This window comes from Ornithorhynchus anatinus, chromosome 17 (genome assembly GCF_004115215.2).
Source record: "Ornithorhynchus anatinus isolate Pmale09 chromosome 17, mOrnAna1.pri.v4, whole genome shotgun sequence".
NCBI lineage: Eukaryota > Metazoa > Chordata > Mammalia > Monotremata > Ornithorhynchidae > Ornithorhynchus > Ornithorhynchus anatinus.
In genome coordinates, this window is record NC_041744.1 from 7,244,040 (window position 1) to 7,260,820 (window position 16,781).

At 47.4% G+C, this 16,781-nt stretch overlaps 2 protein-coding genes across 5 annotated transcripts in view; one reads left to right on the plus strand and one right to left on the minus strand.

Moving 5' to 3' along the window:
• Positions 1 to 116: 116 nt before the first annotated feature.
• Positions 117 to 11,731, plus strand: CENPV (centromere protein V). The gene is made up of 5 exons (XM_029081889.2): positions 117 to 733; positions 5,451 to 5,549; positions 6,439 to 6,508; positions 9,689 to 9,803; positions 11,271 to 11,731. The coding sequence occupies exons 1-5, from the start codon at positions 432 to 434 to the stop codon at positions 11,393 to 11,395; spliced, it is 711 nt and encodes a 236-aa protein (XP_028937722.1). The 5' UTR covers positions 117 to 431; the 3' UTR covers positions 11,396 to 11,731.
• Positions 11,732 to 13,558: 1,827 nt separating this feature from the next.
• The window catches only part of PIGL (phosphatidylinositol glycan anchor biosynthesis class L), a 94,513-nt gene continuing 91,290 nt past the window's right edge, over positions 13,559 to 16,781 (minus strand). For 2 of the 4 annotated variants that reach the window (XM_029081884.2, XM_029081881.2), the window contains one exon: positions 13,559 to 16,345. In XM_029081884.2, coding sequence (XP_028937717.1) covers positions 16,247 to 16,345 — 99 coding nt within the window. In that variant the 3' untranslated portion in view covers positions 13,559 to 16,246. The remainder of the gene's footprint in view (positions 16,346 to 16,781) is intronic. The other 2 variants (XR_003765630.1, XM_029081882.2) reach the window with 2 other exon arrangements.

Here is a 16,781-nt window from a genome sequence, read left to right on the forward strand (position 1 = left end):
GGGACGAGAACCCAAGTCTCCCCGACTCCCGGGCCTCTGCTCCCTCCGGTAGGCCAGCCGCTTCTCCATCGCCACAAGCGCCGGAGGTGTGATAATGATGATGATGATGATGATGAAGACTCGCCCTGCGATGGCCCAAGTTGCCGGGGCAGCGTCCGGGGCCGTGTGCGGGGCCATGTGCGGGGCCATGTGCGGGAGGAGGTGAGGCTCGCCAGGTCGCGGCCCCGCCGGTCCGTCGGGCGGCTCTCCGGTGGGCCCCGGCGCCCCCTGGTGGCCCCGCATCCGGGCGGCAGGGACTCGGCGGAAATCGCCGGGGAAGCCGAGGGCCCCGCCAGAGGGGCGAGGACCGGAGGCCGGGCCCTTCCTCGGGCCGCGGGGCTCTCCGACCGCCCGGCCGCGGGCGAGGAGAGCCGGCGGGGGATGCCGAGAAGATGGTGAAAGCCAAGGGAGCTGCCGGAAAATCCCGCGGGAGGACCAGACCCGCCGCCGCCGCCGCCGCCGCCGGGGCAGCCGCCGCGGCCCAAGCCTGGCTCCCCGCGGGGAAAGGAAAGAGCCGGCAGGGAGGGAAGAAACCATCTCCTCCGGAGAGGAAAGGAGAGGAGTCGCCATTGCCGCCGGCTCCTTTGGAGAGCGGCCCCTTAGATCTTGGGGGGCAGCGGGAGCGGTGGGTAAAGTTTCAGAAGCGTCAGAGCCTGACTTGCGAGGGGGCAGCCAAGCTCCTCTTGGACACCTTGTAAGTATCGCGGATCCTGCCCTGCGTGGCCGTCGAGCGGAGGTGGTGGTGGTGGTGGTGGGAGGGGGGGGTCCTTTCCTCCGGTTTGGGATGAAAAAAGAGATTCCCTCTTCCCCCACCCCCGTGCACGGTGCATGCTGCATTCGTATTCGTCTAGTGCACCGGAACCGCCCCGGTAATTAATCCCGGCCCAGTATTGATCTCCTGCCGTCCATTCGATAGCGGGTATCTTTTGGAATAGGGTTTCTCCTTTCGGCTGGGTAGGGGCGCGCTCTCGCATTTCGTTGACAGATGTTGATCGCCCTGTTGCATTCGTTCAATTTCTGTCTCACGGCAACGCCTCTCAGCCTACTTTGTATGTGGAGGTCCAGATCGGAGTCGGGTGCCACTTCTATCCCCTAAGGCGGGGTGTCTCGTTCCTTGAGTTTTAACAGCGTGCAACAGGTAAGCCTGAACACCGCGCTGGGTGTCAGGGTGCCCGTTAGAAAACCCGTGACCCCATGGTGTTGGAATCTTGTTAATGTTACCTAAACATCGTCATTAGCTTGGCTTTATATCCCGGCGAAGCAGCGTGGCCTGGAAATCCGAAGGACCCGGGTTCTAAATCCTGGCCCTGCCACTTGTCTGCTGTGTGACCTTGGACAAGTCATCTAACCTCCCTGTGCCTCAGTTCCCTCATCTGTAAAAGGGGGATAAAGACTCTAAGCCCCATGTGGGACAGGGACCAACCGGATTAGCTTGTATCTACCTCAGCACTCAGAACAGTGCTTGACACATAATAAGCACATCTGAAACAAGAATCAGCGTGCCCTAGTGGATAGAGACTGGGCCTGGGCATCAGAAGGACCTGGGTTCAAATCCTGTCTGTGCCACTTGTCTGCTCTGGGACTTCGGGCAAGTCACTTTACTTAGCTCTGCCTCAGTTCCCTCATTTGTTATAAGGGGATTAAGACTGTGGGCCCCTTTGGTGACATGGACTATGCCCATCCTGATTACTTTGTATCTACCCCAGCAGTTAAAACAGTGCCTGGCACATAGTAAGCACTTAACAAATACCATTCAAAAATACTATAATTATTACCTGTTTCAGGCGCTATTGTGGATCCGATTTACCAGAATTCCAAGGACATTAACCAGATTTTTCTCAAACCGTTGCCATTTTATGGGCAGGAACTTAGTGAATGGAGTTTCATTTTTTCATTACCCCCTACAGGTGGCCACCCAATATCAAACCCTTTCACTCTAGAGCTTCTTTCCTTTCAGCCATCAAGAGGCCTCAAAATAAAGCTCACAAAAGCACATTTCATGTGGTGCCCCAAATTCAAGCCCTAGGTTGGGACATAAAGCCGATGAGTTCAATTCATTGCTGCAAAAGAAAACGGTAGAATAGATGATAATGGGATGACTCGGGCCTCAGAGGAGTTGGGGCTCTGCAAGGACATGCCATGGACTCTTTGGCAGACTGGGGACTCCTAATGAGGATCCCTCACCCAGGGGAAAAGAGGTGATTTTTGCCACTTTTACTTATATGAATATAAGTTGTGAAGTTGCCTGATTAAGGAGCTGCAAAAGCTATGGGCTGTGAGTCTCTATCATGGCCTCCATCCTTGGGTTTCCCCAAGACTGTAGGAACAGAAGTATTATTCTGGAACAGTATTGTTTAGCTGCACTCCTCATCCCTTCCATAGCTTCCACCCAGTGCTGCAACCAATGTATGGTAAGTGCGGTGAGTCTCACCCCGCCCAATCTGAGGAATATAAAAGATATATGGGGATAGGGTAGGGGCTGCGGGTCTAACCTTGGACAACGTGCCCCTCCCCTACTTGTGTAAAACACTGGGAAAATGTACAAGGATGAAAATTAGACAAGGTATATCTGACCTTCAGGGGGTTCAGAACCTAAGAATGAATGGAGAGTTGGTGATAGACACACAAGGAAAGATCAGTCAAACACAAGAATAAGTACCGTAAGAATTAGTTTCATGCTCCTCACCATCTGAGCAAAGCTGTTTAGAATCTGGTAGTCACCTCAACTCCAGGTTCTAAAACATGAGATGGTTTCAAGCTGCCCTTTTGTCCCTCCCTGTCAGAGGAATGGTGGCTGCAAGATGTCTTCTAGGCCGTCAGGCATTTGTGTCAGCATCTTCCCTTTCTGGGCTTTGGCCCCCTGTTGGTGTTAAAAATTACCCAGAGGCAACAACAGGGTGGAAATGCCTGACCTTGGCCCTGCTTCCACTCTGCACCAATTTTTAATAGCAAACTAACAGGATGAGTTGTTGTGTGGGGGGGCGGTTCCAGAAAGTGAGAGAGCCCCCCAACCTCCCTCGAAGATAGAGGGAAATGCAGCAGCTGCTTGCATTAGGGTAAGTGCCAGAGTTTTGCCATATGTTTTAGTCTGGTAGTTCTTCACCTTTCTCACAGCTCCATTGCCACATCCGCACCCTGCATCCCCATACCTCCAGCTCAGGAAGGGAGAATTATTTTGGCAGGTGAGTTGTCAGTGGAAAGCTAGGGTCAGGGAAGTGAGGGATTCAAACCAAGGATTCAGCCAGTCCTACCTATGGTGGCTTCGAGTCAGTCACAGACACATATTTTAACCCTCGGCACACCATCTCTGTTCTCAAAGTCGTAGCCTGCTGGGAGGTTGGTTCGTTCGATCGATCGTTCAGTTAATGAATGGAATTTATCCAGTGCTTACTGTGTACAGAGCACTGTACTAAACGCTTGGTAGAGCACAGTACAGCAAAATTAGCAGTCACGATCCCTGCCATTAAGGAACTTTCCTGCTCAGTCAGTAGCCTTCAGAAGCCTTTGCAAGACCTCTCTTTAAACCTGCCATTTCCTGATGTAAAAAATGTTGGGTGATAATAATAATGTTGGTATTTGTTAAGCGCTTAATATGTGCAGAGCACTGTTCTAAGCGCTGGGGTAGATACAGGGTAATCAGGTTGTCCTATGTGAGGCTCACAGTCTTAATCCCCATTTTACAGATGAGGTAACTGAGGCCCAGAGAAGTGAAGTGACTTGCCCACAGTCACACAGCTGACAAGTGGCAGCGCCGGGATTCGAACCCATGACCTCTGACTCCCAAGCCTGGGCTCTTTCCACTGAGCCACGCTGCTTCTCTGCATGCGCTGTACTAGACGCTTGGGAGAGGTCGGAAATAGGTCCATCAATAACACCTAGTACGTGCCTTTTCCCATCCAAAAATAGATTGTGGAGAGCGAAGCCCATTGCCCTTAGTGTACAGGGTCCCACATTCAGCCAGATTGCATAGCATCTTGCTGTTTGGGGTGATTCTGTGGGGACTAGGATTTTTCCTTGGCCCAACTGCCTTCCTAGGCCTCGGTAACTGAAAGGACTTAATGCTTTCATTATCCTCACCCCGGACAGGAGGAATTTATTAGGCAAATCCGCAACATGCACCCTCTTTTGAGTCCAGCTTGTGCTGTGTCCTTCCGAAAGTGACACCCTGTCGACAGCAGCTTTGGCCGATTAAACAAATCATGGTCGCTATCTGGGCCTGTCTTTGAGCTTTCCCTTCTTTTGTGACTCCAGGTACAGTAACTTTCCACTGCGGAACTGTAAGCGTGACTCTAGCCAGCCTCCTTAAAGGCCTCCCACTTCCCCTCTCCCTCCTGCCCCACCTTCACGTGCATGTCTCCAGGCCAGTACAAAACAGCAGGTTTTATTTTCAGATGTGACTGTGGAGAAAAAAAATCCCCAGATTTGCACACACACCCCCCAGTGAAGAAAAACCTTCAGAGGGAACGAGGAAATTTAATTAACAAGAGACTCTTTCTTTGGCATCTTTGTGTCAGGCACAGCGTGAAACAAGTGGGGGCCCGGTTGTGCTCCGTTGCCATGGTGAAGCACGGGGCAGACAGTGCAGAGTAGCGTGGCTTGGGAATGGGCTGGGGAGGAACTGCTAAGGAAAGGATGTTTTGAATTAATTAAGCCCCAATTTCCTCCTCCAGCCCCCCGCTTTTGAAATGAAAGCAGGAGAATAACCCCACTCAGGCCAGAGGAACAGCTGTCTAGAAGGGAAAAAGAGGGGGGGATTCGGTTCAGGGGTGGGGGCGCTTTAGGAAATCTCAGAATGGCATACGCCCAGGGAAGCTATCGTTCAACACATCGGGGCTCTGACCATCTCCTCCACCTCCCCCCGAAGATGGTGATAACCTGTAGGCTGGAGCCGAGCAGTTTCACACTGCTCAGTAAAAACCAATTTGTCACACAGGAGAACAACCGGATTGCAGGTTTTTGTTGTGTTTTTTTGTTTAAATGGCAGATCATCCACAGACCACCATATCTTATCTGTGTGAGACTCCAGCTCTGAAAATACAACTAAGGGTCTCGACACACCCTCTCCAGCCCCCCATGAGACAGCCCTCAAAAACCTTAATGTTTCAGAAGTAAAATTCTATACTGGGGTTAGCATTTACCATGTCCTTAAGAGGGTAACATGTCACTGCTTCAAAGATGGCCTGATGAAACATCCCTGGACTGGCGTGCTTCTCTCTAAAGGTTAGATTCTTTGGACTTGCCTGGGCTTGTTACTCTAGCCTCTCCAAGGAGATTTTTATCCTCCTGAGGTTACAGTGTGATGGAGTTGTGTAATTATAATTAGCTCGCTAATGTGTAAAACTGACTGCTTTCCTGAGCTAATAAGGGATGTATTCACCTTTCATCCATTTTCTGCCTTTTGCTCCATCCAGTGAATACCAAGGTCTGGTGAAACACACAGGAGGTTGCCACTGTGGAGCAGTGCGTTTTGAAGTCTGGGCTGCGGCGGATTTGCAGGTCTTTGACTGCAAGTGAGTGCTTATTCCCCATTCCCACTTGTAGTCAGAGTGTTTCAACACAATGTTCATATACGTCTTCTCTTTCACTCCTACGGTCCGGTTGCCTCAATCAGAGCCTGGGATTGTTTACTATAATGCTGAGCTCAGTTAGAGACAGGAGTGAAGTAAGAAACCTATCCAGTTTGATTGACGCAGCAGGGGTAATTCCTCTATTGGTAATCTGGCCACAAATCAGGTTAAAATTCCACTGCTGATAAAATCCCCATGGAATCTTTAACATAAAAGTATCTATGTTATGGAGTTAGAGAATATGGATGGAGAAAAAGAGGATCAGGGTCTTCACGATATGCAGAAAATGATGATTCCTCTAAGACTCCTTTCCAGCTGGAGCTTGAAGCCTCCCCTTGTTGTGGTTATCAGTGTTGGATGAGAAGCAAATGCATTTGGGATAAATTGAGACCCCCTCCCTGCTTTTCTCCCAGATGACTGCATATAAATAATACTAGCACACAGAGTTGTTTTTTTCACAGGATGCATGTATTTCCCCAGCAATGATGAGTCTTAATATATATGATAAAAATTGGATTCTGTTGGCCCAGAGTTGGGGCATATTTTTTCAGAGCCTCATGGTGCTTTGCTCCTTGGATTGAGTGCTGTGGCACTGTAAAATTTGAACTTTCATCTCCATATTGTGGGAAAAAAGAACACTTCTCACACACACATGCACACGAAAAAGTACAGGTACGTGCCCATCTGCTAAAATTTTTCTACCCCGATGACCCTGAAGAGCAGGAAATATTTTAGAATGGCTCCTAAAATGTATCAAGGTAGGCATTTTAACAAGCCCAGGCAACAGAGGAGTTGGTTAGCTGAATTTTGAATCTTTTCTCTCCTTATGTAGCTGCAGCATTTGCAGAAAGAAACAGAACAGACACTTCATTGTCCCAGCTTCTCGCTTCAAGCTGCTAAAGGTTAGTGCTCAGGAGCACAAAAGGCTGTGTGTGAGCATAATCAGATCATCTTTTTCATTTCCCTTGGTTCCTTTATAGAACTGGGGTTGCCTCAGAGTATTTTTTCCATTCCTTCCTATCTGTGGACTTTATTTTCACCTTTTCCAGGGGCTCTTCTCTCTCACCCTCTCCTTTTTATCTGGTCTTTAGATATCAGTCTCCTTCCTCTAGTCCCCAGGCCCTCTGAATTGACTTACTATACTTTATTGTACTTGTCTTCCTTTTCTCTTTTCTTACATTCCATTACCATGTCTGTATCACTTCTGTCTGCTATCTTCCAGTATTTGTATCAGTGGTCTTTGATTTCATTCTTAGTGTAATCACTTTTGTGGTTAAAGGGCCCAATTTTCTAGACCCTTAGGCCCTCTGGGAGTAGTATTTATTCTTCTAGACTACTAAGGGACCTTGTAGTGTATCACAACCCCTCTCCCTCCCCCTGCCATAATGTGTAGACATTGTAGCAAAGATCTAACTGGTACCTTTCTAAAATAATTAGTACCCCAGAGTGCCTAATTTAGTATCCAGGCACTAGAATTGGGCTCCAAATTGGTACCATTATTGTTTTCTTTAACAACATTTACATTTAAAGAATCAAGTATGGTCATTCTTTCCTGATGTAACAAAATCCTTGACAGGTTAGCCACCTCATCTACATCTAAGCCATCCCAGTTAGGTGGAAATCAATTTTGTTTTAAAAGCTCTGCAATCCCCTTGGTTCTTCCAGTCATCTCTTCCACCTAGGCTCTCCGAGTCTTCTGTTCTGGTACGTAATCCCCTCGATAGGGCAATCTACTTTCCATCCAACTAATGCTCTCCCTGCCATTTCATCCCGTTTCCTCTTACCGTCTCCCCAGTGGAATTGGAGAACTAGTTAGCATCCCTCCTGAAGTCATCTTTTCTATTCTTGAAATTGGTTATTAAATTCCCTTAATCTTCTCCTTTCTAGATGAAACCACTGCAACATCTTTAGCCTCACCTTTGTGACCCTTTTTCCATTCCCTTAATCCTCTTTGTTGCTAACCTCTGGACCTGAGTTTTTGTACAACTCCCTTTTGAAGATGAGAGTTGCACCCATTCCTCTGGGGTGGGTGGTGTGATTGCCTCTTTGGTAGCCCAGAGACTACCACCGGGCAGGTCACCGGGGATGGGGCAGCCCCCAAGTAGTAGCGGGTTAAAGCTAGTTCTGACTAGCCATACCAGTCAAGTAATTCAGAAAGAGAGAACCCTAAAATAGTGTACCCTGAGTCTTCCTGAAGTGGCTAGCTGTTTGAGGAAAAAAGATCATTACTTGATCCTCTACATCCAGGAGGCACTGGGAGACTGCTGGAAGCCCCTCCCACTCAAAAATGGGGAAATCATCTGAAGTCTTGAAAGCAAAGTCCCATGCAATATCTAATTATGAGCTCTTAAAGTTGCCATTTTTGGATTTCTTTCTTCTCTTTGCCTTCTGATCTGTTGCTGCTCATCTGGTAAACACTGCCAATACTGCGGGATACTATTCCCCCCTCTAGCCCCAAACCACTGGGAGAAAGTACTCTCATCTCAAGGTGCCAATCACTGATCTGCTCCTAGAAATAGGAGGAGCAGCCCAGTGGCAGGCTACCCATCCTGTCTCTGTCAGCTCATCAGTACCATCCAATTGTTTCCAGGGCTTGCAGTGAAGCCAGGCACAGAGTCTCTTTGTCTGCCAACTTGGCAGTTCCGGAATTTCAGCTTTCTTTCAGATATGATGATAAGCACTTGAGAGCAAGGAATTAAGATAAAAAATGGAATAACTTAACCCAGCAAGGCCTTCCCATGCCTCACGTGGGACAACCCAATTACCCTGTATCTACCCCAGCGCTTAGAACAGTGCTCTGCACATAGTAAGTGCTTAACAAATACCATTATTATAATTATTATTATTATTATCAGTTATTTCATTGCCAAAGTTGATCCTTTTTCCCAGGGGTACTACCTTCTTCCCTATAATCCTATTTTCCCTTCTGTTTGACTGTGAGCCCCATATAGGAGAGGGACCAATTCCAGCTTGATTAACTTGTGTGTACCCCAGTGCTTAGGATAAGCATAATACGAGCTTATCAGATACAGTTTAAAAAAAAAAGAATTTAGGCCAAGTCTTCCCTTGGTGCCTCAAGGCCTGGCATTGTGAACACTGCTCAGCCTACTTCAAGGAGGAACTCCAGCTTGGCCTACCCCACCAGATCCTGACTCAAAGCTGCTTTGGAAGCCAAATTTGAATGATGGATATGGAAAGTAGGGGGTTTTTTTAAGTGTGTTCTCTTGATCCTCTCGCAACATATATTATGTATTATCATAATGCTACTTTGAACTTTTATGAGGCCTTTCATCCAGGGATCTCAAAGCAATTAAATTACCTGGTGGGAAGTATATTCCCATTTTACGTATAACCAGTGACCAAATCACTTTTGGCCAGTGCCACACCAGAAGTCAGGGATGGATCTGAGCAGAAGTGGATCTAAGCCTGGCTGGGCTGGAAGATGGGAGTAGATGGGTAGATGATCAGAAGGCAGAACTGCTCTGGAGCTGGCCGGGGAGCAGATCCAGGCCGGAGCAGTGCGGGGAGGCCTCCCTGACCTGAGAGCAGCACTTTCTTCCCATTCCAGGCTGCTCCAACACCTTGCACTCCTCCAGTCCAACCCAGAGTGGGCCTACCCCCTTTGGGTGAGAAGAGGTGACTGCTTTGGTGATCTATCAGCACTGCTTCTGCTAATGATGCCAAGAAAAGGAGGGAGAGCCCTAAACCAGGAGTCCCTGGTACAAAAAAGATCTAGTTGAGCCTCTGGATGTAGAACTGAGTAACCTGGATTTCCAGTCTAGGCCCTGAAAAGGCGTAAATATAACCCAAGATGTACTTTTCTCTTTCCATTCTGAATGTTATATCTTGCTCTGAGTCCATTCATGAACCTGCTGCATTTGATGGGCTCGGCTGGCCCTTGAGTAAGGGTGGGGCAAGGACAGTCATAGTTCTGATGCTTCTTTATCATAATACTCAACATTCTCTACCAAAGAGAGCCTTGTCTATAACAAGCAATAAATAGATTTGTTTGACTCTTGTATGATATTTGGTAGAAAAAATATATTTTAAAAGAAGACATATTTGCTTCTGTTTCTGCTTAGGGAGCGGAGAACATAACCACGTACACGTTCAACACACACAAAGCCCAGCATACGTTCTGTAAGAGCTGTGGAGTCCAGAGTTTTTACACGCCTCGATCAAATCCTGATGGCTACGGTAGGTAAAGAGAACAGGTTTGAACTCAAATCGGGGAGGGGCTGAGTGGGAAGCTTCACTGGGTTGTAAAACTAAGCAGCCTCAAAAGATAGAGGTCGAATGAACAAAACCATTTATTCCACCAGCTAAGCATCCTGAAGGTAATTTTGAAGAATCCCAGGAAACGCTCAAATTTACGTAGTAGCTCTTAATATTTTTCATATTTTAATTCCAGAAGCCTCACAATATCTGGGATGCAGGTGAATGATGAGCTTAACTGGGGGAAAATGAGGCAGCAAAGCTGCTTAGCCAGAGAGAGACCCCCAAATTCAGGGTTTTTTTTTTCCTTGAGCTCTCCTACCCCTTATGAATTCCTGCTTCTGGGAATCTGAGGTCAGGCCTAATTTAGGCCTAGGACTGACTTTAGGGATACTGTCGACAAACATCTGGCTCTGATGTCCTTAAGCCAGACTTGTCATTAAGCCTATAGCGAGTGGTTCAGTAGCATTTATGGACAACACTTTGGGAGAGAGGGTACTAAATGAGTTTGGAATATTGTGGGGTTTTGTAACCTTTAAGTTACTTGATGGACTAGAACATTATTTCTTTAAAAGACAGGCAGCCTTACCTGCAAGTTCTTATTTAAGGGACTTTGTGGTTACCCAGTGGCTCATGAGTTCCTAGTTGTGCCCTGGGTGGCTTGGTGCAGCCCCAGAACCCTGAGAACTCATGCCCATGTTCAGCCGCCTCCTCTCTGATTCCTTGGATCTTGCTATAGCTGCCCCTCAGCAGTTCTCTTCCCACACTTTGGCCCAGCTTGGGCCCATCTCCCCTCCGTGCATGCCAGGAAGGATCAGGGCAGTTGGAGCGGAGCTGGGGCTTCCTCTGCCTGCCTCACTCAATGTTTGCTCAATCAGGGGCTGGCCAGGTCGGCCATCGAGAGGTGCAGTAACCATGGGGAACGTGGCTAAGGGGAGCAACTCTGGGTTTCCAAGCTGCCTTGAGACACTCAAGACAAAGAGGTAATGACTGTCCTCCTTAGTCCTTAGTCCTCAAGGGTTGGTCATAAACTAAGGCCCCACCCGGATTCAGGGATGGGGACCAGCAGTTACATATACTGAATATTGGCAGTCTAATAGGAGGTGTCCTGAACCAGAAAGGGGACCTGGTCTTTGAGAAGAATGTGGAAAAGCTCTCCACAAAAGGAACCTTTAAACTGAAAAAGCTCTTCCTAAGGGGTTGCGGCAAGCTCCAACTTCCATGCTAATTTGCCACCTCAACTCTACAGTGAATGAGGCAGAACCACAGGCCCCTCGAACATCGTGAGATCCTCAGCCTGTCAGCAGTAGCCAGCAGCCTGGAAAGGAAGTTGCACAGTAAAGTAAGGAAGGCAGGTGTATGCAGCCCATTAACCTGCCAGGACTATCTGCTCTTTGCAGCTCTGGGGACTGTCTCTGTGTTATTTCAACCTTCTCCCTCCTCCCTCAGGGATAGCTCCCCACTGCCTGGATGAGGGGACTGTGCGCAGTGTCGTCTTGGAAGAGTTCAACGGGAATGAATGGGAAAAGGCAATGATGGACCACAAGACCATCCAGAGCAAGTCAGCAGAATGATGTCATCTTGGTCTTCCCTCAGACCAACCAGTCACTTTGTAAATTAGAGCAGGGGCAGTTAAACTTGGCTCAACCAAGGGGAACCAAGGTCTGCACCTAATGTGCCTAAGGCAGAACAGTTTGAGGCTGTTCCCTCTTTAAAATAGAGGTGCAGCCTGAGGCTCTCAAACCCAGGTTCCAGTAGTGTCCCCATCTTGGTCTGACAGGCCGCAGAACTCCCCGGGCCCTTTGCCTCTTAACTCTCAACTCCATTACCTATCTTCTCTTTTTCACCCAACTTTTTGTGTGAGATTTTGGAAAAATAAAACCTCTGTAGTATTTGTTTTTTAAGAGAAATATGGCTGATTCATTTCCTTTGCAGTTTGCTTTGGCTTCTGAGTCAACAATTCTTCAGTCGTCCAGCTACCCAGCCATAATCCAAACTCAGAAATAATTTGCATTCAGCTGTCATTTTGAAAGCCTCCTAAAAGTCCTCAGCAGGTTATCAGGTTGTTTGTTTGTAAGGCCTGGATCTGTAATCATGGGGAAATCTGAGGCAAGGGAAAGGGATGGAGATCTAAGGGAAGCTGGGTCCTCAGGGCTGGGATTACAGCTTCTTGCTTCAAAATGACCTCTGAGATCACTGGGTCTGTGCAATGGGAGGGGTGTCAGGGACTACCTGCCAATGCGCACCCTCTTCCTGTAATTCCACCCTCATCATATCCCAGAACCTCAGCTAATATAAATGCTTGGTGCTGACCCAAGGTGAGGGGGCACCGTGGGTTGCTGGGCTCTGACCATCCCTTGATCTGGCACAGAAGGGTATGGAATGACTGATCCAGAGGGTCCCAAATCCCAGCAGGGAACATCGGATAGGAATTGAAAAAACCCTGTGTGTGAAGAGTGCAGAAAGGAGACAGAAAGAGGAGAAAGCTCCAGCATTTAGTTGCCTTCCCCCCAACGAAAACACTTTGACTTCTTTTCCCTCCCCAAGGGGCTTCCTGTCTCCACTGGCCTGCCTCCCTTCACACAGTCCCAAGGATTCTCACTTTGAGAGCTTGAGGGGTAATTAGTCATAGCTCTCTTTTCTTTTACTTCTAAAGCACACACAAAGAATGTGCAGGGCCAGAAACTGATGGTGAACGTGCTTCCACACAGGAGGCTTTTAAGACATAAAAGTAACAAGCATAGAGGAGTTTCCCACAACCTTCATTCCTTGGTTGGGTCAAACCCATGCATTCTCCATGGAAAAGCTTTAAAGACAATGGCAGGGGTACTAACGATTGAATTGGAATGATATGAACTATCATTTCGAATCGCCTAATTTTGCACTCCTCCTCGTGCTAACGAAACTTCTGCTCTACTGCAGTATTGAATGGACAAGGAAAGTGGCCAGGTGAGGAAACTTACGAGGAAGTATAGCTATGGAAACCATTTGTGTAAATCAGCTATTTTAAACAGTACACAAAGGTACTGTTTCAACCCTTTCAGCTCTTCACTGTTTTATTCTGCTTGCTGTCCTTGAGATTTGGCCATCAGCCCTGGGTAATAACTATGAAGAGTATCTCCTTGCCTGCTGGAGGCATGAACGTATCTCTGCCAGTCTCAAGCTCCTTTTCAGAAACCCTGAAGTCTCCAGGCTTTCCACATCTGGATCCTCTGCCATTCTGAGGCTTTTTAAGTAAACACAAGGTGGTTGGGAGGGAGAGTAGAGTAACTCATTATTGAAGTCATTTTTTAAAGATATCCTTTGTCAAGGCAATCTTAATACAGCTTCTTGCCAATCTCTCCTGCTCAATAGCACTTCCTCCCGTTTACAGGCTATGTGCAGCTACCTGGCCACAGTAAGGATCTGGAGCCTCAAGTATGTAATGCTATGGGCCATAAAAACAACTGCTGCAATATTACCTTCCCTCGACTGAATTTCTTTTAGATCTTGCCTGATTCCACTCAGGCACTTAGCCTTTAAAACTGCCCAGCCATTTATAAATCCATTAGGCCTGCAAAAATCCAATTTGCAATGACTTTCCCCACATTTCCCATTGCTCCTCCCCTCCTAGTCACGCCCATCTTCTCCTGTTTGGTCCCCATAGTACCAAGGTAAGAGAACACTGCATCTGCCTGCAGCAAATGCACTCATTTCTTCACAAACCCAGATTGCCATGACAACAAACACAAAGGAAATACGAGCGGTGAAACCCACTGCATTTCATTTCTTGCAGGCCCTTTGTCTGATTTGGTTTAAATTTTCTTAAGACCCGTGATGCATGGGCCAGAGCTTGTTTTCAAGGCTGAGCTAGTTCAAACAGCCAGAATCTGGTAGAGTGGCCGGTTCATAGGGGTCCCAGATGTCTGCTTCCCAGTGCTCTGAAAGAGATCGGAAAGGGTGTGCTTTAAAAAAAAAATTAAAAACAAGTTTGATGGAAGATTTTTTCATATAGGGAAAGGTTGGTCAACTCTCCCATGGAAATGTCATATCCATCATTTTCTAGCAATTTCCCCTCTCTGGTTCATTACTGTTCTGTAGCCCTTCCAAGAACACTGTTGGCTCCATTTATCTACTCCTGAATCCCACTTTGGTGAAATCAAACTGCCCAATTGAGGGGACCAACCATTTTCTTGGCCAGTGATTTGGTAGAGGCGAGGAAACCTTCTTAAAACACAGGGAAGAATGAAGAGAATATTAAAACAAAACACCAGTCAGACCCTGTGGGTTTTTACTGCCCTGTTTTCTTCTGTTTAAATTGATTGCAGCCGGACTTGAAAAGTAGGCTGTGCTGTGGATGAGAAAGGGGAAAAAATAAACACACTTTCTAACCAAATATTTGGCCATCTGCTTTGCTTTCCCTTATCTGCCAAGTCTCAAGGGTTGTTGTGCCCGCTGCCAGGTGCAAAAGACACTGTCCATCACGGTGGGAAAGAAACCTCAGAATTCTGAACTTGGAATTTGGCGCCTGGGTGAAGAAGGAACCTGCTTTTCAAATATTTTACTTGAAAATGTCAATGTATTTGCAATTTTCAGTCTAGACAGATCTCCTGTTAGTGATTTGGCACCTTAGACAGTTCCTCCTTTAATAGATTCATGTTTTTCCCCACAGACAAGCAAATCCAGCTGTGTCTTGTGTTTGGCAAACATCCTGACTGCTTTTCTGATGTTTGGGGTTCAGGAAAGCCCCAAACGCTTTTTGCAAAACCTCCTCCCCACACGATATTTAAACTAGTGTATGTCGGTGGAAATGTAATCCATATGTTTCGGATTCACTTAAATTGAATTGCGTAATCCTGGGTAGCAGGACATTTTGATGTGGCCTCAAGAGCCTTTAAAACACTCTTTTCCTTAAGAACAGGAAGTTGTATTTTGCTTAGACAATGCAGACAATCAAGAAGGCCCAGGTCTGCCTTGCCATGCCAAATCAGCCCAGTGAGCATGGGCCTTCACTTGACAGATCACATGTGCTCTTCCTCCCCTCTACTCCCTTCCTTCTCACATTCTGTATCCCTCGGATGTGAAGGGGGGCTTTCCAGATGTTGCTGGCTCCCTGGGTTCTGAGCAAGGGAAGAAGGGTCTGCATTTTATGGGAGGGAAGGATCTCCAAGCAGCCACTATGCTAGAAGGTGAATTTTATTGGTGCTCATGTAAAAGTTCGGTAGTTTTGACCACAGCTATAAAGCACCCAAGTCTTTAATGTACCGGAAGTTTTTTTGGTGTGGTCCTGTGCTTGGTTATCTCGACTATCCTCATTCCCCAGTCGGCTGGCATTCTGGAAGCTCCTAACTCTTCAAGGCAACAATATGAGATCCAGCAAAATGGAGATAAAGTTCTTAGTTTCTACACCATTTGGGCTCTGTACAGTTTTTAAGGGGGGAAAAGATTGATCAGGATGTGGGAAATTCCCAAAGGCTCTGAATGGCAAAATGGGATTTCCATCTCTTGTAAGATGTGGTTTGAAAGGAACTGTGGAAATGTACTGGGCTGGAGAATCAGGAGGAAGGGGTGGAGGGCTAGGACCTAGTAGTAGGGGAGGGGAGAGTACTACAGTCTGGTCTGTTGGTTGAGGGCTCTTTCTTCAGTTTGGTAAGCTTATTATTCTAAATAAGCAACCTTAAATATTTACCTATTAAGGATTGTATCTTTGGGCAATCCTCCAGAGAATGGCTGGGTGAGGCAAAATTCCAAGATTTCCAGTATCTATTTATTTGGGCAGGAAGCTGTGTGGCTTGAATTATGCCCAAGGGTCAAACACCCTAGACCTGGGAAGTGGAAAGTTCTTGGGTTCAGATCCCACCAAACTCCTATTTCCTGCAAGCTACCACAGCCAGGGGAACAACAACAAAAAAAGCAGCAGGGATCTTGCTGAATGCTAGGCACTGTTTCTAAGCCAACCTCCCTAGGGACATTTTATTTTAAAAATAGAAAATAGCAGCGTTTTAATGGTGGAAAAAAATGTCTCGACTTCTCTCCCCGAACTTTGCCCAAAGCCAAAAGCCAACCGAAGCCAAAAGAAGTCTGGGGTCTGTGGGAAAAGAACTGGGCCTGAGATCGTGTGGGTTCCTACTGGATTTAGGCCCTGGAAAATAGCATCAATGCCTCATGGCTTTCCAAGGCTCAGTAATTCATGCAGGATAATCAGGTATTTTTTGGTCTTTCTCATGATCCATATTCTCCTCCTTCCATCTGTGGAAACGGCTTTAGCTCTCAGACCTTGGCCCGGTGGGTCTCAGCAGGCAGCCTTGCATCTGTGACTCCCAGGGCTCATTAAAGACAGAATCCAGCCCACCTCTGGGGCCCAGTCTGAACTCCTGCTTGATCCCTGGCCTCTTTGGTTTTCCTTTCCACCACTGGTCAGTGGACTCCCGGGACTCTTCTTGGTTTCAGAGATAATGGAGTGAGTTCATCACCATGTAGCGGGAGAAGTGCAGATAGAGGTGGCGGAACCAGAGGAGCTGGCTACGGTGGCAGAGCATAGCTCTCTAGAATGACAAATACGAGAGGGAAAACATTCCTGAGATTCTGCTAGGGAAGGTTTACCCACAGTCCCCTGAGCAGAGCAAGTCCATTGGACTATCCACCCACCAACCCTAGTTACGCCACGTGGATGGAAAAAAGACAACAGCCTGAATCACGTGGGTGGAATCAATTGCAATCAGAGGGCAGCTCTGCCTTATCAACAGCCCTGTCCTAGCTTCTCAGCAACCTTTGCCCTTGAAAATTTCCACCCTCACCCAGGTAAGCGTCATAGCACAAAACACGTCAGCTTTCAGAAACGCCCAGCTCTTGGGGCACTGAATTACATGAAACACAAGAGGTGTCCATTTGTGAGGTGGATCCAGACCACAGTGGACTCCCACGGCCTCTTTGTCTGGAGTGGTGGACTCTCATTCCTAGTTTCCATGGAGTTGGGGCTGA

Coding starts and splice junctions, on each gene's coding strand:
- CENPV (XM_029081889.2), top strand. CDS start 432: ATGGTGAAAGCCAAGGGAGCTGCCGGAAAATCCCGCGGGAGGACCAGA. Junction 5,550..6,438: donor TTGCAGGTCTTTGACTGCAA/GTGAGTGCTTAT, acceptor CTCCTTATGTAG/CTGCAGCATTTGCAGAAAGA. Junction 9,804..11,270: donor ATCAAATCCTGATGGCTACG/GTAGGTAAAGAG, acceptor CTCCTCCCTCAG/GGATAGCTCCCCACTGCCTG.